Consider the following 22,560-nt stretch of genomic DNA (forward strand, 5'->3'; position numbering starts at 1 on the left):
GAAGATGCTGAGGAACGTTCCCTCTATCCCTATACTCTGAAGCATTTGGATCAGGAGTGGATGCCGTATTTTGTCAAATGCTTTCTCTGCGTCTCTTGAGAGGATCATCTGGTTCTTGTTTTTTCTCTTGCAGATCTGATCAGTCACACGGAGTGTTTGCCGAGTGTTGAACCAGCCTTGCGTCCCGGGGTAAAGGCCACCTGGTCACAGTGAGTAACTTCTCAATTTACCGTTGGATCCTATTGGCTCGTATCTTGTTGAGAATGTTTGCATCCATGTTCATCGGGGACATTGGTCTATAATTCTCCTTTTTGATGGGGTCTTTGTCCGGTTTTGGACTTAAGGTGATGCTGGCCTCATAGAACGAGTTTGGAAGTATTCCATCTCTTTCTGTCTTTCAGAACAGCTTTAGTAGAATAGGTACGGTTTCTTCTTTCAATGTTTGATAGCATTCCCCTGGGAAGCCATCTGGCCCTGGACTTTTGTGTCTTGGGAGGTTTCTGATGATGACTGTTTCAATTTCCTCCCGGGTTATCGGCCTGTTCCGGTTTTCTATTTCTTTCTGTTCCAGTTTTGGTAGTTTGTGGTTTTCCAGAAATGTGTCCATTTCTTCTAGATTGCCTAATTTATTGGCGTATAGCTGCTCATAATAAGTTTTTAAAATCGTTTGTATTTCCTTAGTGCTGGTGGTGATCTCTCTTTTCTCATTCATGATTTTATTGAGTCCTTTATGCTTTTTTCTAGAGTCACCAGTAGCTTTATAATAGTGCTTCTGTATTGGCTTTCTGACATTGAATTGTAATCCAGATTTTGTAACTCTGTGGGAGAGAGGACTGTTTCTGATTCTTTCTTTTGAGGTGAATTGTTCCTTCTAGTCATTTTGCTCAGTGTGGAGTGGACAAAAACAAGTTATACTGGAAAAAGGAGCAAAAGAGAAAAAAAAGAAGAAATAAAAAAGAATAAAAAAAGGGGGTTGGGAAACAACAGAAACAAACAGAAAAGAAAAAACAAGGGGGAGTATCCTCTGATTCTATATACTGTAAATCCCTCAACTTCCCCTAGAAGTTTCCAGTGCTGCTTGGTCAATAACTTGGTTTCCCCTGTCCTTCCAGCTGGTCTTCTGGGGTAGGGGCCTGCTGTGCTGATTCTCAGGTGTGTGCTGCTGGGGGAGCTGCCCCGCCCCCTGCCAGGTGCCTGGCTTAGTGGGTTCTGTTTATCCAGTGAGGCCCCTGCCCAGTCCCAGGCACAGGGTGACACGAGGAGGAACAGCCACACTGGTGGCGGCCAGCTGTTCAGCCCTGGAGTCAGCTCCCGCAGTAACTACCGCAGCTCCCAGGCCACAGGGGCCTGGATGCTCTGGGGGTGGGGGGCGCCGATCGGCCCAGCTCGGGGCCGCCCAGTGGTAGGAGCGTCCTTGCTTTCCTGTACCCTCCTGGCCTCTGCCTGTCCTGGGGGGAGCGCCGGATCTTGGGCTGTGTCCCCCAGTGCCCTGGGCTCCGGGGCCTGTGACACTGAATGGACCTAAAGTACCACGATGTATAATTTAAAAGCATCAGAGTAAATTTTCTGCCGTTAACTTATCTTTTATTACAAATAAAATTCATAAGCCATTATAGAGGTTAAAGAAAAACAAAATATGGAAACAGCACAATGACGGGGAGGGAAGCCTCCATTGGGCTGCAGCCATCACGAGCCCCGCGGTAGGAGCTGGGGTGGCTCCTGAGGTGGTTCAGGGGGTTGTTCAGGGGTCGAAGCCAGTTGCTCCAGAGGCAGGTGGCGGCCCTGGCACTTTGGGGACCCTGACTGCAGGCGCCAGGGCCTACTCCTCCACCGGGTGGCCAAGGGTGCAGGTGGCTCCTCATCAGGGTGGGGAATCATAGGTGCCAAAACCATGTGCATTGACTTGGACTCAGTAGCCAGCATCTCAGCTTGGGCCAAGCCCTCACCTCCAGCAGCCGGGACCGGCTCGGTCACCTCAGGCCCTGAAGGTGCCACAGGCCCCACAGTCGGAGCTGGGGTGGGCTCCTGAGGTGGGTTAGGGTGTTGCTCCGGGGCCGAAGCTGTAGCCCCAAGAAGACAAAGTATCATCACCAGGACGGACTTTCCACGTCCCTCCCAAATCAAGGACACTCTTCCCACTGCTCAACTTGTGTGAGTACAAGAGCCCTGGGAGGTCTCCCCAGACTGAAGCCCGTGGGAATGGGGTGTGAGCCTACCCACTGCTCCCGGCCCAGCTGCATGGAGGTTGGGTCTGTGTGGCCCACCCTGTCCCAAGCTTGGCCACCCCCAGTCCTCCTCATCCTCATCGTCTAATTCCACGAGCTCCAGGTAGCTGAATCGTTCCAGGTAACGCTGGGCCCAGTTTTCCAGGTCTGAGCCTGGCATGTTGAGCCCCATGAATGCCAGAAGCTTCCTCAGGAAGAGAAATTCTGGTGGCTGATGAAAATCCTCCTGATGGTAGTCCAGCCAGATGTCCAGGATGCAGGAGATGGCCCTGGGGAGGGACAGGTGGGCAGAGGCATCAGAAGACAGGGCTCCCTCACACCAAGGTGTCCCGGGGAAGCCCTGCAGGAATGGGGCCCCAGGCCTTCCGCTCAGGGCTGTCGGAGGCCAGTGCTGCTCCTTGTCCACCTGCCACCTGGTGGTCCTGCCTGCCACAGGCCTGCTCACTGAGGAGGGGCTGGCACGAAGCCTCTGTGCATGGGAGCCCATGACTAGTGGTGTGACCATCACTGTCTTCCCTGGGGAAGCATGACTCCCTCCTCAGCCTGGCTCCCTGCCCACTTGCCCCTTGAATCCACTGGCAGGCATCCGGGGAAGGGGGGTGTCTGGCCTTTCATTGCCCTCACTGCACACACTGTCGCTCTGGGAATGTCCGAGTGGGGAGGGTTTGGGCTCTGTGTCTTGCCAGGCCTTGCCAGGAGCTGCCCGGTACTGCCGCCTTCCCTCCTGTGGCTCAGCGCTGCCTCACTCACGAGGGGCCCCCAGGGGTTGTCCTTCCACTGACTCTAATCTCCCAAAGGGCAGGGGCCGTCTGGTCCGTGAGCACTCACTGGCTCTCCTGAGCACCTGCTGTGCACCTGGGTCCAGGTGCCACCAGCTTGGTGAGTGCGATGCTCCCCACACCCTCTGCTCTGGGTCCCAGGAGGGGAGTAGACAGAGGGCTTTGAAAGGGGCAGGCATGGAGAAGGACTTCATTAGGGCTCCCAGTGCTCTCCCACAAAGCCCGCACCCCATCCACAGCTCTCTTTTCCTCTTTTCTCAAAGGACCCATTAGACCTTTACCCTGTCACAGGAATTGCAGATGTGTGGGGTGAGGGTCCAGCAGCCCCTCCAGGCCACAGCCCCCTCGCTGCCCTCTTGGAGAGGAAGGCCCTCCTGCATGAGCCAGAGCTCACTCACACTTTGCACTGCTCCACGGATCCCACGATGTCATCATTCAGATATTTGTTGCATCCATATCTAGAGGAGGGCAGGGGGGCATCACATGAAAGTTCCTGTGGACCCGACCTCTCCTCATAGCTGCTGTCACCCTCTGACCCTTGACTAGCCTGGAGCCCTGGGGGGCCATCCGCTCTGTGCGTGGGGCCACAGGCAGCCCCTGGAGAAGCGCCTGCACCTGCTGGGTCCTCCTGAATGCTTGAGGAATGAAAGGGCTCCGGCCAGGCCCATGGCCGACATCCGAGTGGGCCAGGGTGCCCCGGTGTCCCCGCGGTCCCCTACTCCGGTTGCCCCAGGACACAGACCCCAGATGGACTCTCAAACCTCCCTTTCCATGGGAAAACAGGCCAGCTCAAACCCTGGTGACGGTGGGGACGCGGCACAGGCTTTGTCATGGGGAGAGAACGATGACTGCTGAGCACAATCACAGCCCCTCTAGCCGACCTGCCACAGGCCAGGCCCCGGGGACTGCCCTACGGGACCCCACTAGGCCCCGTGTGACTCTGCTCCAGTCGGAGGAGCAGCCCCAGGGGCCGGGAAGTTCAGGAACATTCCCAAGACTCCCAACCAGTAGGTGGCCCATCCCCCTGGGCTGTGGAGGGTCAGGGTGCTCACTTTGCAAACAGCAGGTCCAGGATCTCTTCGGTGGTGCCAAATTCAGGATACGTTTCCATAAATTGAACAATGGAAAGGTCGTCCAAGCACAGCAAGGCGGGCACCAGTTCTTCTACCTGCTGCTCCAGCAGCTCCCTCCGGCTAGGGGTGGTCGGGAAGATCCGATTCCTTCTCAGGGCTGAGGCCCTTTCAGCCTGAGGTGGGACAGAGGGGACGTGCAGCCTGCACTGTAGCCTCCAGACCACCTGGGAGTTGGAGCGCAGACCAAAGCCCGAGCTCTCAGTGGCTACGGGGGGCGGGGGGGGGGGGCGGCAGGAGTGCCCACAGCAGGAACACGGGGCTTGATGCCTGCGGCTCAGTCACTAGGCATCTGACTCTGGGTTGTGGCTCAGGTCATGGTCTCAGCATCCTGAGATCCCGCCCCTGGCAAGCTCTGCGCTTGGGGCAGAGTGTGCTTGAGGAGCCTGTGTCTCCCTCTTCTGCTCCCTGCTTCTCTGCCTGTCTCTTAAACAGACAAACTATCCAATAAAGAAATAATCTTAGAGGATAAATTTTCAAAAAAATTTGGATCAATACAAGGACCTAGTGGGAAAGATTAGTGTCCCAGGGCCGCTTGTCAGCTGAGTTTTGGCAGCACCTCCCTGCATTAATGGCTTCACCCCATGTCAATCCCCAAATCTTAAAACTTCTCTGTCATATTTTTAAAAATGTTTTATTTATTTATTCATGAGAGACACACACAGAGAGAGGCAAAGACACAGGGAGAGGGAGAAGCAGGCTCCACACAGGGAGCCCGATGTGGGACTCAATCCCGGGACCCAGGGATCACGACCTGAGCCAAAGGCAGTGGCTCAACTGCTCAGCCACCCAGGCATCCTATCTGCCATATTTTTTAAAGTAAAATTATTAGAGAAGGGATGAGCTTGGATATAGGGCAGACAAAGCTGTACAAAATAAAAGAGAACTTTTGAAAATACACCAAGGTAAGTTCTTCTCACATCCAACTAAATGTTTTGATATTTTACATGTCTCCTCCCACTACATCTTTATAAAAGCAAGCAACATTGATAATCCTTCATCTCAATTGTAAATTGACTCCCCGTCGAAGCATTTTCAAAAAATACAAGAACTTTCATAGTGGTGACATAGAATATCAAATGTCAAGTTGAATTTGAACACTATGTGCCTCATAAGTGGAACTTCACAACAATATTCTAGGCTTGATTATTTATTAAGAGAACTTAGGATCCCATATAAGGCTAATGTTCTGGTCATTGCCCTACAAGTCATCACTACACTAATGTCCCTTTTTGCTCCAAAGTACATTTCAGTGTGTGTGTGTGTGTGTGCATGCATATGTGTGAATGTATGTTAATATATAATTTTAAAAATCCAGTCAACCCTTAATTTACTCTTCATGATGATGTTAAAATGAAAGGAATGTGGTCTGTTCTTGACTCTTTCAATGTGTTGCTATTTCATAGTTCCTAACACATTAATTGTACTGAAATGAGCTTCCCACATTACTTAAGAGGGCGAATATTTGGATCCAGATTACCTTAAAAATTTGCAAAATTTATAAAGGATATATAAAGCTTGTTAAAATAATTTGTAAATTATTATATTTCATAAAAATACAAATTCCAAAATAATAAAATAGGCTTGAAACTAGAAAATAGTAAAGAAACTTTTGTCTGCCTTGATACTTATAGAGAACATCAAGCCTGATATTGCTAGGACTAATAAACAGCTGGATCACCCAGCTGACTATTCCCTTTGAAAGGTTATCCTGACTTTGGAATGGCATGAGTCAGACTCTAAAGGAGAAGTGGTTCTGAGGACGTTCAGATATGAGCACCAAGAAGGTAATGAGCCTGGAAATCCTCTGATACACAGAAAAGTAATAAGAATTGGGGAAATTTTTAAATGAAAAAATTATGTGTATCCAACCTGAAACTATTTAAAAAGCTACCATCTAAAGAAAATTTATAAAGAGCCTCATTCAGTTTATGAAACAAAAATAGAAATGATGGCAGGGATTTTATGAGAAAGCACATTCTAATCAATCTAAGAAATAACATTCTAACAGCAATATTTTATTTTTGGAGTTAGTAGTTTATTATCCCCCAAATCAGATGAAGTTAGTGGAGTTGGCTTTCAGTGAATTTGTGCTCTTGGTGAGATGCTGGACTCAGAGAAGTATTGAGGTTCCTTCCATTTCTAGGGTTTCTTTTTTAAGTACTGATACCACAAAAAGTGTTAATGAATTTCCATAATTCTCTCTAACTTTCAAATAAAGAACATATCAGGCTACATGATACCTACTTACCATTAATATTTTATATGTGTTTATATGGTATATTAATACCATTAATATTTTTTTTTATTAAGATTACAGACCAGAATGTCATCTATCTCTATGTATGGAGATATAAAGATACATTCATATACTATATCTATCTATAGACCAGTATATGTCATCTATCTCTATCTATAGATAGATATGGTATGCAGCTATATCTATATCTACATATCTATATCTCCATACATAGAGATAGATGACATATTCTTTTTTTTTTTTTTTTTAAACTTTTTTTTTTTTAATTTTATTTTATTTTATTTATGATAAGCACACAGTGAGAGAGAGAGAGAGGCAGAGACACAGGCAGAGGGAGAAGCAGGCTCCATGCACTGGGAGCCTGATGTGGGATTCGATCCCGGGACTCCAGGATCGCGCCCTGGGCCAAAGGCAGGCGCCAAACCGCTGCGCCACCCAGGGATCCCCTTTTTTTTTTTTTTTAAATGGCATATTCCAGTCTATATCCTTAATGCCAGAAAAGCAGGATTAATTTATTCAGATAATTTTTTTGACTTTGGCAGACAATAAAGAATGACCTTAAAAAACATTAAATAAAAAAAAATTAAATATCTCAAAAAATATAATAGAGAAAAATAAAAATGGCTCATTATTCCACTTCCCAGAGATAACCACTATTAATATGTTGGTTCATATTCTTTTCCCTCTTTCTGTTGATACAGACTAGTCAAAATATATTAGTGTCTTTTCACACACATGGAACAATACTATTAATACTAAAACTTTATGTTTTTCAAAGTATTTCTTGCCTCTACTTCCACATAGATTGATCTTCTTCTTTTGAGTGACTCTGTTGTATTCTATTCAATGAACCTAAGTTTATTTAACCGATATCCCAGTTGAATAAGGGGCTTGTTTTGAGACCTTAACTATTATAAATGATGCTGCATAATATTTATAACAATATTATCTTCATTACAAAGACTAATAAACATCTCTCAAGTACTTATGAGGTGCCAAACACTTTCTTACACACTTTATAGACATCATTTCATTTAATTCTCAAAGGACAGTGAAATCTAGACATGCTATGTAACTTGCCTAAGCTCACATATCTAGAAAGTAATGCCATTAGAAACGACAAACACTCACCATTTGCTTCGACGTGGATGGACCTGGAGGGTATTATGCTGAGTGAAATAAGTCAGTGAAGGACAAACATCATATGGTCTCATTCATTTGGGGAATATAAAAAAATGGTGAAAGGGAATAAAGGGGAAAGGAGAGAAAATGAGTGGGAAATATCAGAGAGGGAGACAGAACATGAGAGACTCCTAACTCTGGAAAGGAACAAGGGAAAGTGGAAGGGGAGGTGGGTAGGGGGGATGGGGTGATGGGCACTGAGGGGGGCACTTGATGGGAGGAGCACCTGGTGTCATACTATATGTTGGCAAATCAAACTCCATTAAAATATATATATATATTTAAAAAAAGAAAGTAATGAAGTGGTAATTGCAACTCAGGTCTGTCTGATTCTAGAGCTAAAGCTCAACACTCACTCAGCAAATATTTCTGTGCATACATTTTTGTATGACTCGTGTTAGTACACACATGGTACATTTATAAACATAGTATCGCTGAGTCAAAGGTTATGCAATATTTGAACTTCAAGATGTATTTTCAAATTAATTTTCAAAAAGTTTTACCAATTAGCACTCATTATTGCAGAAAATCAGAGCACTACTTTCTCCATACTCTTGCCAGCATTGTGTAGTATTTATCTTCCCCCCCATATGATAGACAAAATAATTAGTGTTATTAGTGTTGTTTCAATTTTCATTTCTTTAATAATTTACTGTTTTAGTAATAAAATGTATATATTTAAATATCATTCTTGTCATCAGCTGTTGCATTATACCTCATATGCCCATCATCTCTGTTTTGGAGAAGTGGCATAAAATTCTCAAGAAAGTTTTTTTTTTTGTGCGTTTGTTTATGTGTGTGTGTGTGTGTGTGTGTGTGTGTGTGCATGCAGTACATTATTCATTCTCTGTATCACCACATATATCCAAATTCCTTGTTTTTTGTTTTTTTTGTTTTTTGTTTTTCTGTTCTTTGGAATTTGTTTCTGGGTTAAGCACAGTCAGTTGCCATGCTGCCAGCAAGTTGCCATTATTCAATTCAACAATCAGTTAAGGTTTCTTTTTTTTTTTAAGAATTTTATTTATTCATGAGAGACAGAGAGAGAGAGAGAGAGAGAGAGGCAGAGACACAGGCAGAGAGAGAAGCAGGCTCCCTCAGGGAGCCCAACCCGGAACTTGATCCCGGGACTCAATCCCAGGACCCCAGAATCACCCCCTGGTCCAAAGGCAGCCGCCCAACCGCTGAGCCACCCAGGGATCCCTCAGTTAAGGTTTCAGGACTTGGGCAAGGTAACTGACTAGAGAGTAGGAACACACCATTTAAAGTTGCTTTTTTTCTCATAAAAATGATGGCAGTTATGGAAAGAGAGAAGAAAAACTTTTTGAAAACTAACGTGATATGAATTAATACATGTATACACACATGCATATGTACATGTTCTTTTAAAAGAGCGAAGAGTTCAAGGGAAAAATAACATTAAAAGAAGAGCTGTTCAAAAATTTTCTTAAATTTTAAAAGTCCTTCAGAAAATAAAAAGTGATTAAAGAATTTGAGGTCAAGAATTCTTAGAAATTAAGAAATCAACTCACCATTTACATTTCTTTTTTTTAAATAGATTTTCTTGAACAAATCTTTATTCACTTGCTGTGTGCCCTTTTTTTATAATAAATTTATTTTTTATTGGTGTTCAATTTACCAACATACAGACCATTTACATTTCTTTTAGAGTCCCTCTATAGGAGCACCTGAGTGGCTCATGGATGACCATCTGCTTTTGGCTCGGGTCGTGATCCTGTGATCCCAGGGCCTGGGATTGAGTTCTGGATGGGCCTCCCCATAGGGAGCCTGCTTCTTCCTCTGCCTGTGTCTCTGCCTCTCTCTCTGTGTCTCATGAATAAATAAACGAAGTCTTTAAAAAAATAAAAAAAATAAATTCCCTCTATACACTCCAGCAAGTGTATATCGCATTGCAGAAAAATGCACCAGAGTCCAAATGCTACCAAGTCTAGGAAGCAGTCAGGGTTAACATTTATTCCAAGTGGAAAAACATGGCACTCAGCTACATCTAATGGCATGAAGATCAACTAAGGCACACAAAAGTACTTGTTTTTTGTAATATATTCAAAGGTACAGCCATTTGCTTTGCTTAGCATTCTCAAGACGATAGTTTTGTCAATGGTGATAAGAGTAAGTATGATTATGTTATAGAATTATCATCAATAAAAACAAAAGTGTCATAAATGGTATCCTTAAACTTGGAACCAATTAGCAGCACCTATAATCATTCTCCTTAATTATTCTCATTTTCTTAGAGGAGAAGAGAGGAGAACTTAATGTGTATCAGGTTAAGTGTTTCCTCCCTAAAGTTAAATACTTTTTTCTATAATAATCTCTAATGAATGCATGTTTGATATTTTATACTTCTTTTCTTTTGCATGAGCAGACCTACTGACGTTTTCCACCTTGTTCAAGCAAAAATGAAAAAGAATGCTAAGTAATTACAATGTGAAACTAGCCTATTTCTTTTTCTGAGTGTTACTTGGAAGAATGCATCTTGCTACAAAGCCAGTATTTTTTCTTCAATTAATATAAATAAGAAATGAGACAGATTAAGGGATTGGGTATGTGATTTATCTCTGGTCTGTAATTTGTTTAAAAAGCAACTCCTATTTCTTTTCTTTTTTTTTTTTTTTTTTTTTTTTTATTTTTTTTTAAATTTTTTTTTTTTTTTTTTTATTTGTGATAGTCACAGAGAGAGAGAGAGAGGCAGAGACACAGGCAGAGGGAGAAGCAGGCTCCATGCACCGGGAGCCCGACGTGGGATTCGATCCCGGGTCTCCAGGATCGCGCCCTGGGCCAAAGGCAGGCGCCAAACCGCTGCGCCACCCAGGGATCCCTCCTATTTCTTTTCTAACCTGTTCATTTCTCTCCTCTATGCAGCTTAAAAAAAAAAAAAAAAAAGGAGAGAGACCACCTACATCCACACAATATCATGTCCCCAAAGCCAAACTTTAAAAAAAAAAAGGAAGCATCAGTAAAATATTTAACTTTTCTGCTCTAACAGGCAAATGTAACACAAAAGGCAACAAAATCTACATTATGATTTCATGATTATTAATTTGAATATGAATGGAAATGTCCGATTCCAAAGCTGGTTTGAACTGCAAAAGTAATATACTGTGCTGTAAGTCATTTTTTTTTCCTAATTATATGGTGAAATCATTAAAAAATAATGATTAAGTTCACTCAAAATGACATTGTAAAGCTTGTAGAAATATAAAAGCAGAATCTTTACATATATGTGCATGTGTGTGTATATATATATGTATTTCACTTTTAATTTTTTTTTAATTATAGTCACAGAGAGAGAGAGAGGCAGAGACATAGGCAGAGGGAGAAGCAGGCTCCATGCACTGGGAGCCCGATGTGGGATTCGATCCCGGGTCTCCAGGATCGCGCCCTGGGCCAAAGGCAGGCGCCAAACCTCTGCCCCACCCAGGGATCCCTATATATTTCATTTTTTATCATAGTTCATACCGCAAAAATTTTAAGGAGATTGACTTTTATCTTAGAATTTCTATTGATAAGGAGGATAACTACCTAAAAACAAACTGACCAATCTATCAATGGAATACTACATATTAATTTCATTATTGGTTATGTACATTGTATTATGAACATGTTTTTTCAATTGCAGAAATGTCTCCTTTACAATGAGCATTATTTGAAAAAAGAGAGATTAGACAATCTATAGCTAGAAAAAAATGAGTGAGAAAAAATTTGTTTATTTTATGGTTTATATATCTGATTTATTTATTATTTATTTCAGAGAGAGAGAGAGAGCATGAGCGATGGGAGTTGGTGAACAGAGGGAGAGGGAGGGAGGATCCCATGTGGAATCCTTGCTGAGCACAGAGCCTGTTCCGCAGCTCAATCCCAGGACCCAGAGATCATGAGCAGAAATCAAGAGCTGGATGCTTAACACACTGAGCTTGTTTACTTTACTCCATTATCCTATTATAATAGTAAATTACCACTACCTGTTCACATGTTATGGCAGAGAGTCTAACTCTTGAGTCCATTTTCTCTCCTACCTGGACACATAGCCCATACAGCATTCCCCAGCCTCCTCTGCAGCAAAATGTGTCTTGTAACTGAGAATAGACACGATATGATCCAAACCCAGGCCTAGTGATCCTCCATGTTCTTTCCCTCAATACAGCAATTCTGGAAGCTACATTGAAAACAGCAGGGCTGGGGCACTTGGGTGGCTCAGTCTGTTAAGTGTGGATTTCAGCTCAGATCTCAGGGTTGTAAGATCAAGCCCTGCATCAGGGTCCATGCAGGGTATGGAACCTGCTTAAGATTCTCTCTTTCCCTCTATCCTCCCATGCCAAAAAAGAAAGAAAGAAAAGTAAAGAAAACAGTAGAGCCAAAATACGAAGACAGAACATGGGGGTGTGAATCACCACTTGGAGGAGAGCCCCTGACTGATAAGGAACATATGTTGCACAATTTACATGACAGAAAAACAACTATATTTTGCTAAACTGTTGGGATTTCTGGACCTATCTATTATACGCAATAATGTTATTTTTATTAATGCAAATTGCTCTTTCCCCTTTAGTCTATGAAGACTCACCAATGCATTTTACCTCAAATCGGTGCTGGTACTGTTTTTTGTTTGTTTGTTTGTTTGTTTTTAAATTAGATTTTATTTATCTATTTGTGAGAGACACACAGATAGCGGCAGAGAGAGAAGCGGGTTCCCCACTGGGAGCTGGATGCTGGACTTGATCCTAGGACCTGAGGATCACACCTTGGGCCAAAGGCAGATGAGGCTCAATCACTGAGCCACCCAGGCATCCCGTGACACTAGGTTTTATAACCAGAAAGAATTCAGTGTGGGAGATCAAGAGAAGCCAATGTAAGTACCAGAGGAGCAACAGGCTGAAGAGAACACTGCTAGCTTTAAGTCCCAGTGCCTGGTACTATTCATTCATTAGTGAACAAATTGAAAAAGGTAGAAGAAAACTTTCAGACAACCTAGTTCTATGGAAAGACTGATGAACAGAGGAATTAAAATAGAGGTTTTTCCCATCTGAGAGATATGTAGAAGAGATTGTGGTATTTAAAAATGAAAAACCTCTAGTTTACTAACTAGAATTGAAATAAAAACTTTTAAAAAGAATACTATTTTGTATAATTGAAATTTGTTAAGAGAGTAGATCCAGTGTTCTCACCATAAGGGAAAAAACAAAACAAAAGCAGAACTACGTGAGGTGATAGATATGTTAATTAGCTCACTGTGACAACCATTACAAAATACACACTTGATACAAAATATATCAAGTCCCTGAACACGCCCAATCTTGTCTGATCTCGGAAGCTAAACAGGTTCAGGCCTGGTTATAGTACTTGGATGGGAGACACATATATCAAAATACCACATTGTAGGGACCCCTGGGTGGGCAGCTGCCTTCGGCTCAGGTCATGACCCGGGGATCCCAAGATCGAATCCTGTATCGGGCTCCTGGAAGAGCCTGCTTCTCCCTCTGCCTGGGTCTCTGCCTCTCTCTCTCTCTGTGTGTCTTTCATGAATGAATAAATCTTAAAAAAAAATACAACAAAAACCCCAAATACCACATTGTACATCACAAATCTAAATGATTTTTATTTTTCAATTATACCTCCGTTAACTTAGAAACAAAAATGAATGAATGAATGAATGAATGAATGAATATTATATGCCAATGCACATAAGTACTATAGCAGGTGCCCGTATCACACCTTCCTATAATGCTCTATACAAGAAAATGAAACACAGCTTATAACCTTTAACTCAAGAATTCTTTTTTTAAAAATATTTTCTCAGGAACTATAAATACGATATGTCCAAAGTTTTACCAACATAGCTGATTAAAATCATATTATGTGTCTGTAGATGTAGGTGAAAAGAAATATATATTCCCTCTCTGAATATAACGCATATGCACACGCAGTAAATACTATAAACTATATTATATTTAATGAAAGCATTCAATAGTTAAAGATTTCCTATACAAAAGTATTTAATGATATGGAGGATGTTCATATTATTATCAAATGAGAAAAAGAGATCCTGGAAGAATGTTCCAAAATAGCCCATTTCAATAAAAAATTAAGTTCCATGATGTACATGCCCTTGTCATCAGTGAAGATTAGTAACGATTCATTAGATTAGAAGAGCTTTTACATCCTTTCTTTAGAATTATCTGCATTTTCTCAATCAGTCCCTTGCCACATAAGATGATTTCAGCCCATATTAATCAGAAATGTGGCTTCAGTGAAGAGAGACACAACTTGCTCTGACAGTGACAGGAACAAAGTAAAGTCAGTAGATGCTGGTGGCATGAAAAAGGAAGGATTAGTGTTGGGTGGAGTTCCTGAAGGAAGGAGGAAAGCTTCTCACTGTACATAAGATGAAAAACAGGTAGATCACCCATAAAGAATTATGTTTTTTTTTTTCCCCAGCTGGAAAGTTCTTTCCAGGAGCTTCAGTACAACTTACAGATAAGGAAAACATTTAGTAGCTGAGCAAAGACAAGTAGCAAAGTCTTTGGTTTCTTTTTAGGAAAAGCAAATTCCTATATTAGTATAAAATGTTTGACTTTGTTTTCATTAATCGTCCTTCAAAAACATTTGCACACATCTATTAAGCTAGGGCTATTCTTACATACAGTAAGAGGTTGTTTGGCACATGTTGGAGTCATAAATGTTTCCTGGAAACAATTGGCCCCAGCGTTTTAAAGTGTTCGCTGAGGTAATAAATAATGCTGAAATATGAAATTACTTCCTTCTACATTAAGAATGAGCTTCCTCATTAAAAGTATTTAAAAGGCCCTCATCTTGCCTAATAGCCTTAGTTTGAGCTTTAAGTAGGAAATCCCATCTCCAACCTCTGCCTACACTGCAAAAACAAACAAAACACAACAAAAACTTTGGAAGCAAAAGCAACAATTTAGGCTGTCAGCTGCTTTGGGAAGCCCTCTGTAAAGCACATTTTCAAGTAGAAAAATGGTCATTTTTATTTATTTTATTTTAGGATTTTACTTATTTGAGAGACAGAGCATGAGCAGGGGGAGGGGCAAGGAGAGAGAGAGGAGAGGGAGAAGGAGACTCCCCACTGAGTGTGGCCTGGCACAGGGCTCTATCCCAGGACCCTGAGATCATGACCTGAGCAGAAGTCAGATGTTTAATCAGCTGGAGTCACCCAGGTACCATAACAATGGTCATTTTAAAGAAGCCCCTTACATAGCCCTAATACTTAATATAAATTGTTCCTAAGATACAAAACGATAACACTCCCAGCATTTTGATCTATCATCACACCTATGATTCACCAAGTTTGTGAAAATATACCCATTTACCCACCCCCTTACCCCCTGCCCAGCATAAAGGGAGAGAGAGCTTGAGGTTGTGATCTACACTAATCTTCGAGCAGTAGCTGACAAGTTGGGCCACTGGTAAGGGACTTAACCCAATTGAAAAGTTGATGACAAGAAGTTCTGATGAAGTATAGGAGTGGTCCCCTTCAAAAGAGCATAAAATATGGATATTCATGTCCCATTTAGTCTTCCAGAGAAGGCTGACACTTTAGAGGGACCTCAATAATCAGACGCACAAAATTACCTATTCTATAGCTATTAGTCTTCATTTTCATTAATCCAAGTGTTTGCTGAATGGGAAAGATACTAGTAGGCCAGGATAACACAATGGGGCCAGGTTTGACAACATGAAATTCTCTTCACACACAAGAAGAAGAAAGAAAGAAAGAAAGAAAGAAAAGAAAGAAAGAAAGAAAGAAAGAAAGGAAAGAAAGAAAGAAAGAAATAAAAGAAAGAAAGAAAGAAAAGAGAAAAAGAAAAAGAAAACGAAAGAAAGAAAAGAGAAAGAAAGAAAAGAAAGAAAGAAAGAAAGAAAAGAAATTCTCTTTACAGTTGATACGGTTATGGCAAACCAGTGTCTGATAGCAGAAGACAACACAAAGCCATTCATATGGCACCTTCTGCCTAACTGGTATGGCACTGGTTCTACTTGACTACTTTTAGCACTATGGGAAAATATGTTTTCTTGCAGGAAGAGACATATATGGAATCTTTCTTCTCTGGTCACCAATTCTGTCAGCATCATGACTCGTAGGCTTACAAAATCCTTATTTTCTTTGGATTCTGACATAATCTTACCTCAGACAAAGGGAAGTAGTTTGCAACAAAAGAAATGTGTCCATGGGCTCACCCCAAAATCCACTGGTCTCAACATCTACAAGTAGCAGATCTGATAGAATGGAATAATCTGCTAAAGACTGCTGTAGCATCTTTCAAGAGACACAATCTTGTGGATTTGGGATGGTTGTCCCACCAGATGTTACAGACCTTACACCATTATCCAACACATGCCATCTCTCCTGCTGTCAAAATGCACAAATCCAGAAACTAAGGAAGGCAGTGAGAGAGTAGCTTCTTTCAGCAAATAGGTAGAAGTGCCCTGGTTTTACACAGAAGAAATGCTTCCCCTAGACAACACAATCTCTGTTAAATTGGAAAGTAAGTATGCCCTCGGGCCATCATAAACTCCTCAAGCTCTTAAACTTACTGGCAGAGAAAGGGACTACAACCATAGTTGAGGTGATTGATGTTATTTAACAATAGGAAATCAGATTGCTGCCGCACAATGGAGGCAAGAACAATTTCTAGAACCTAGAGGTTTCTCTGGATTGCCTCACTTCTATAAAAGGTCAGGTAACAGAATAATGAAGCAATCCAATCAAGGCAGAAGCAATCAAAGGCTTATACCACAAGATCATATCACCAGATAAAGAATACTATAGCCCAGTCACTGACAGAGCTTAGAATACACATTGAATGGATGTAGCTAAAGAATATATAATTGTCATTTAAGGTCATATGAGAGGTTACACAAGTTACGGGACTATGGCAGCTATATTTTATGTTAATTGAGAATTTCTTCCCTCATTTTTTCCCCTAGATTATCTTACATAAAGCTGGCATACTGAGATTTGCCAACATTATAGATTTTATTTGGGAATATGACTAACTGACATCAAGTCATAAGGTTTATGGTAGGTGATGGGATTCGTGTATCCCTTGTATTAGAGGACACCTTTTTTTCATCTGGAAAAGAAAAGATTGCCAAGAATAAAGAGGAGTGGAATGCAGGAAGTTTTCCATTTTTTCTTGCATATCCACACTCCGCTCTCTTTCTCAAACTATGCCCAAGGAGGCTGTACTGTATGGACTACATCTGTGCACTTCCTTCTCTGGCTTCAGATTGGATCAGGCCCGTGGGAGGAACCAGGAAGAGTTTGGAGGGTGGCAAAAAGTAAAGTCAAGATATCTACTCCCTTGGTTCTTCCTTGGAGAGTAGACATCATCTGTCCCCAAACCAAAGGCCACAGTCTCTTCAGGTGACCCTCTGCAAAAGGTATTTTTTATGAGCTCATATAATTGCCTTCTCCCTTTCCATTAAGGTCTAGGAGTAGTGATGACTTAACCGCTGATTACTAGCCCAGTGTACAACAACCATTCCTTGTTTTACCCTAAACTCTATTGACTCCTGTATAAGTAGTTCTTGTATTATATTTTCCTTGGCCACCTCCTGAAGTGTACATCTGTTTCCTGCTGATAAAAATTTTTAGAAATGTAAGTGAGAACTGTAGCAGATACCCCACTTACATGATAAAGTTGATAGTTAAACCACTCTAATAAGCACTTAACCCAACATTTTCTCTATATTAGTTTTAAACTGTATGTATGATTAGAAATATCAACCACCTCTCTTTCAAGAACTGGTTGACCTAGCAGGCAGAAAAATCAGTAGGCGAGCTGAACCTGAAATCGGTTAGATTAGAATATAGAAACCCTATGAATCAACTTGATCCGACATGACAGTAGGTGGTGAATACTCCTAATGAGAGAAAAATACACAGTCTTTGCAAGCTCACTCGGCGGACTCTACAAGATACCATATTCAGAGACACAGAACACAGCATAAAAATTTAAGAAAATAAAAAACATACAAGTATGTTTTCAGACCACAATGTAACAAAACTAAAAACCAATATGTATGAAACCTATATGTGGAAAATTATAAAACTTGGATTTGAAACAAATTGGACGTAAAAGAATAGGAAATATTCTATTTTTATGGATTCATAGACTCAATACTGGTTAAAATACCAATTATTCCCAAACTGATCTAGAAGTTCAAAACAAATGCAATTCAAAATCTCAAATACTATACATTCCACATTTGCAATCTTTTCTATTTATCTACTCCTTTCCAATTGTATAGCTTATTCACTTTGACGATCTACTCAGCAGGCAATTATTGATTGTCTCCTATTAGACATGCACACCTTGGAAATGATTGAAATTCATTAGATGTAGCTCTCCTGAAGGAGGAGGTGGCTGCACTTTGCCACCTCTTAGATGCATCATTTATCATAATTTTATGGTCAGGATCACTTGCTCCTTTACCATCAGTGGCAGACCTGCCACATAGTTTGTATGCACTGAAGGAGAAAATGAGGATGCATGGGCTTCAGGGACTAGCAGAGGCTCACGGTTACCTTGGTTGTCAGCTCTGGTTTCCTTACCCCATCAATCAACAAGAATGCCCCCCAACCAATTTTCATATATTCATTCTAGAGCTGGTTATACAATATGGCAGCCACTAGCCACATGTGTTATTTTAATTTAAATTAATGAAATAAAATAAAAATTTAGTTCATCATTTGCAACAGCCACACTTCAAGGACTCAAGATTCACATGGGGCTAATGGCCACTGCATTGGACAATGAGAATTTTACAAACATATCCATCACAGCAAAGAGTTTTTGTAAAACAGTACCTGACTAGATTCTCTATACTAACCCAAACAGGACTTTTGTTTATCCTATCCAATTTTCTTATAAATGTCAAAAAAAACCCACCTAATTTGCTAAGATCCTTAAATCTTTTCTTAACAAAAATGTAATTCTGAAGAAATTTTCAGAGCCCTAATACTTCTTGCATTAGCCATATTTAATGAAGACTAGGAGTACTGCATTATGTGAGAAGGAAGAGTCTTCATGGAATGAGTACTAAAGGTTCAAATATCAGAATATTTCTGGAGATAGTTCAGTAATTTTATAATGTTACTGTACAGCGTATATTATCTTTCATGTTAGGTTTATCAAGATTAAATACAGAAACAAGCATTTTATTAATTCTGATTTATTTATAATATTTCCTTTTAACTAGAATCAGTTGCTGGATAGAAATTAACTTTTCTTCCCTCCTCACCATCATAGCACATCATTCACCCATAACAGTATTTCTCTTTTTAGTGTCATCCCAAAGGTTTTGTGTTATTGTTTGCTTTTGGTTTATGCATTCATCTGGCCCAACTAGTTTCTGTGAACTTTGGAAAAAATGCTTTAGGAGAATACCAAACCCTATACCAGGTTTCCCCATAAAGCCTAGTATATAATGCTTTGAAGGGAGTGAACACTTTAAACCTTCACTGAAATAATAAATCGATCATTAATTTGAAAATATGCATAACATGGCAATTCCTGTGGAAAAATAAGGACTTCTTAGAGTGTCAAGAAACACAAGAATGATCTGTGTGTGTTCTAAGGCTTAAAAAAGATTTACTTATTAATTTACATATTATTTCCTTATGTATTTATTCTGAATAGATACGGGATCTGTCCTCCCCCAAATATCCCACATCACATTTGGTCGGTTGCTTGATTCTCTAAATCAGTTAACCATTTGGTTCTCATACTGGAGTAACCTATTCTTACAATTTAATCTTTATCTTTAATAAAAGTACTACTTTAGCCTGCTACCACTAACATCTTTTCAATTTTCCTTTTTTTTTTTTTTTTTAGAATTTATGTAGGAAATAAGGTTGCATTTTATTGGTATTCCTCACAGTCCTTGTCAGCAAGGATTTGATATCTATGCTATTAATTTTGGATTTATCCTGGAGGCGATAAGAAGTTATAATAGCATTTGAGCTACCTGGTGTTAAGTATAGTATTTTATAACTAATCAGTAGTAGGAAAGGGAATGGTTGTTTATGATAAAAATGAGAAGCAAAAATATCACTTGAGAAAAGTTATGAGATGACATTTCTGTGTGCACAAGTCTCTTAGTCTCTGTATATACAAGGGATGAGAAGGCTTTGAGAACCATTTCAGGGCAGCCTCTGGAGCGAGTGGTTTAGTGGCACGTGTAGCCTGGGGTGTGATCCTGGAGACCCGGGATCGAGTCCCATGTCAGGCTCCCTGCATGGAGCCTGCTTCTCCCTCTGCCTGTGTTGTGTCTCTGCGCCTCTCTCTCTGTTTGTCTCTGAATAAATAAATATTAAAGAAAAGAAAGTTCTTTCTTTAAATAAAAAGAAAGAGAACCATTTCAGTGTTGAGACTTTTTCTCTTGTAATTTTTAACTAAGATTGAGATTACTATAAACCGTTTCAATAGTCACTGCCCATAAGCAGTTGTAAAGACGGCATACTTCTTATGAACCACCTCTGATTCACAAAAAGAGTATTTGTCTCTTTTCTCCGCCCTACCAATTATGCTAGCTTGATATGTTCCAGAACCAGAAGCCAGAAGTGAAGGAAGAGAGTTAGGGGACTGAGGTTTAGAGGGATGAAAAACACTCCCTAGAACCTGTGATTTTATTTGAATATGTTACATAAATTCCACCGGAAGACTTAAAATTCTATTTTGAGATCTGCCCTATGACCCAGCAATTGCACTGCTGGGGATTTGCCCCAAAGATACAGATGCAATGAAACACCGGGACACCTGCACCCCGATGTTTCCAGCAGCAATGTCCACAATAGCCAAACTGTGGAAGGGGCCTCGGTGTCCATCGAAAGACGATGGATAAAGAAGCTGTGGTCTATGTATACAATGGAATATTCCTCAGCCATTAGGAACGACAAATACCCATTTGCTTCGACGTGGATGGACCTGGAGGGAATGATGCTGAGTGAAGTAAGTCAATCAGAGACGGACAAACATTACATGGTTTCATTCATTTGGGGAATATAAATAATAGTGAAAGGGAATAGAGGGGAAGGGAGAAGAAATGGGTAGGAAATATCAGGAAGGGAGACAGAACATGGAAGACTCCTAACTCTAGGAAACGAACTAGGGGTGGTGGAAGGGGAGGTGAGGGGGGGTGGAGGTGACTGGGTGATGGGCACTGAGGGGGGCACTTGACGGGATGAGCACTGGGTGTTATTCTGTATGTTGGCAAATTGAACACCAATAAAAATAAATTTATTATTTAAAAAAATAAAATTCTATTTTGATTTGTTTGTCCAAAAAATACATATTTTAATACCAGTTATAACTTAAAAATAAATATAATTCTTCCTTACTATATAGACAGTAAGAATACACAGACCAGATTACCTGTTCTTCAAGCTACAAGGACCTTCAAATCATTATCTTGTCTAACACCGTGCTAGTAAGAAAACATTATCAACTATGATGTTTAGAAAGGTTACCTAGGGAGAATAAAACCAGTTATTTTAACCTATAATTTTGTGGTTCAGTCGCTGATCAATGCACTTTGAAAATAACAATAATCAAGTGATAAGAGTTTATGCTTAATTCTTAAATCTTTCACAAGGTACAAGCTCAAAACCATTATATTCATATTACAAATATTAAAGCCAGTGTCTTTTAAATTATGTAAGTTAATTTCTTAGAACTTATTCAGAGGAAATTACGAATTATAACTCTCCTATAAATAATCCATGTTATACTCACATCTTTTAAAATCTACAATTCGTATGTCTTACAAAAATTCTCGCCATTGTCTGCTAAACTGTAGAAATTTAGAAAATGGAAAGAATTTTAATTTTGTGGCCACAATCATAGAGTCCATGAGGGTTCGGGTAATAACAGGGGCCTTGGCAGATTCCTTAGGGCAGTACCTCGGGACCTGGACAGCGGGGCGCGGAGCAGCGGTGGGGCCACCCGGGAACCGGCCTGGCCGAGTCCCGCTGCAGCCCTGGGGCGACCCGGGGCCTCCCCGCCGCGCCCGCCCCCGCGGCCCCGCCGGCCTCTGGTCCCTCCCGACCCCCTTGGCCCACGCCCCCCCCCCACCCAGCATCCCGGGCCCTGCCCGCCCCCGCGGCCCCACCGGCTCAGGTCCCTCCCGACCCCCCAGGCTCCTTGGCCCACGCCCCCCCCCCCCAGCATCCCGGGCCCTGCCCGCCCCCGCGCGCCCCCCGGCCTCAGGTCCCTCCGACCCCCCAGGCTCCTTGGCCACGCCCCCCCCCCACCCCCAGCATCCCGGGCCCCTGCCCGCCCCCGCGGCCCCGCCCGGCCTCAGGTCCCTCCCGACCCCCCAGGCTCCTTGGCCCACGCCCCCCCCACCCCCAGCATCCGGGCCCCTGCCCGCCCCCCGCGGCCCCGCCCGGCCTCAGGTCCCGCCCGACCCCCAGCCTCCCCCGCCGACCCCCGCCCCCGCGGACCACCCCGCCGGCCTCAGGTCGCGCCCCCCGCGGGCCGCCCTCAGCCCCATCGCGCAGTGGGGCGCTGCTTACCGCAGGCCGAGTGCGGGTCAGAGCCCTGCCCCAGGGGGAGCCGCCGGTGGGTCCCGGTCCAGGCCGCGGCTTCCCCAACGGCCCCCGCCCGGGTCCCCCCCAGACTGATGCGCCTCTGCCCCCCGCGCCTCCTTCCGTTGAGGCCGTTGGAGCCCGGAGCGCGCGGCCGCGGGGGGCCTGGCCTGGGCGGGGCGGCGGGGCGGGAGCCCGGGGCGCGCTGCTGCTTGGCCACTTTGGGCTCTAACCTCGCTCCTCCCCTGGGCTGTGGGGTTTTTTGATTACAGGAAACTAGAGGACTGTAGGGAAGTGCCGCCTTGAGCGGGCTGAAGCGACTGCTGTCACTACTACATTCTCTTCTAGGTGTGACAGCGCCTTGGATCTAGAGACAAGCTTCTTGTTCGCCAGGAGCACCCCTGCAATGTGC

At 42.4% G+C, this 22,560-nt stretch overlaps 1 protein-coding gene across 1 annotated transcript; it reads right to left on the bottom strand.

The window, feature by feature from the left end:
- Window positions 1–1,558: 1,558 nt before the first annotated feature.
- Window positions 1,559–22,509, bottom strand: LOC119875706 (ral guanine nucleotide dissociation stimulator-like). The gene is made up of 5 exons (XM_038559607.1): window positions 22,137–22,509; window positions 7,526–7,548; window positions 4,057–4,250; window positions 3,403–3,462; window positions 1,559–2,494 (listed from the first exon to the last, which is right to left on the bottom strand). The coding sequence occupies exons 2-5, from the start codon at window positions 7,526–7,528 to the stop codon at window positions 2,143–2,145; spliced, it is 609 nt and encodes a 202-aa protein (XP_038415535.1). The 5' UTR covers window positions 7,529–7,548; window positions 22,137–22,509; the 3' UTR covers window positions 1,559–2,142.
- Window positions 22,510–22,560: the final 51 nt, after the last annotated feature.

This window comes from Canis lupus, chromosome 16 (assembly GCF_011100685.1).
Source record: "Canis lupus familiaris isolate Mischka breed German Shepherd chromosome 16, alternate assembly UU_Cfam_GSD_1.0, whole genome shotgun sequence".
NCBI lineage: Eukaryota > Metazoa > Chordata > Mammalia > Carnivora > Canidae > Canis > Canis lupus.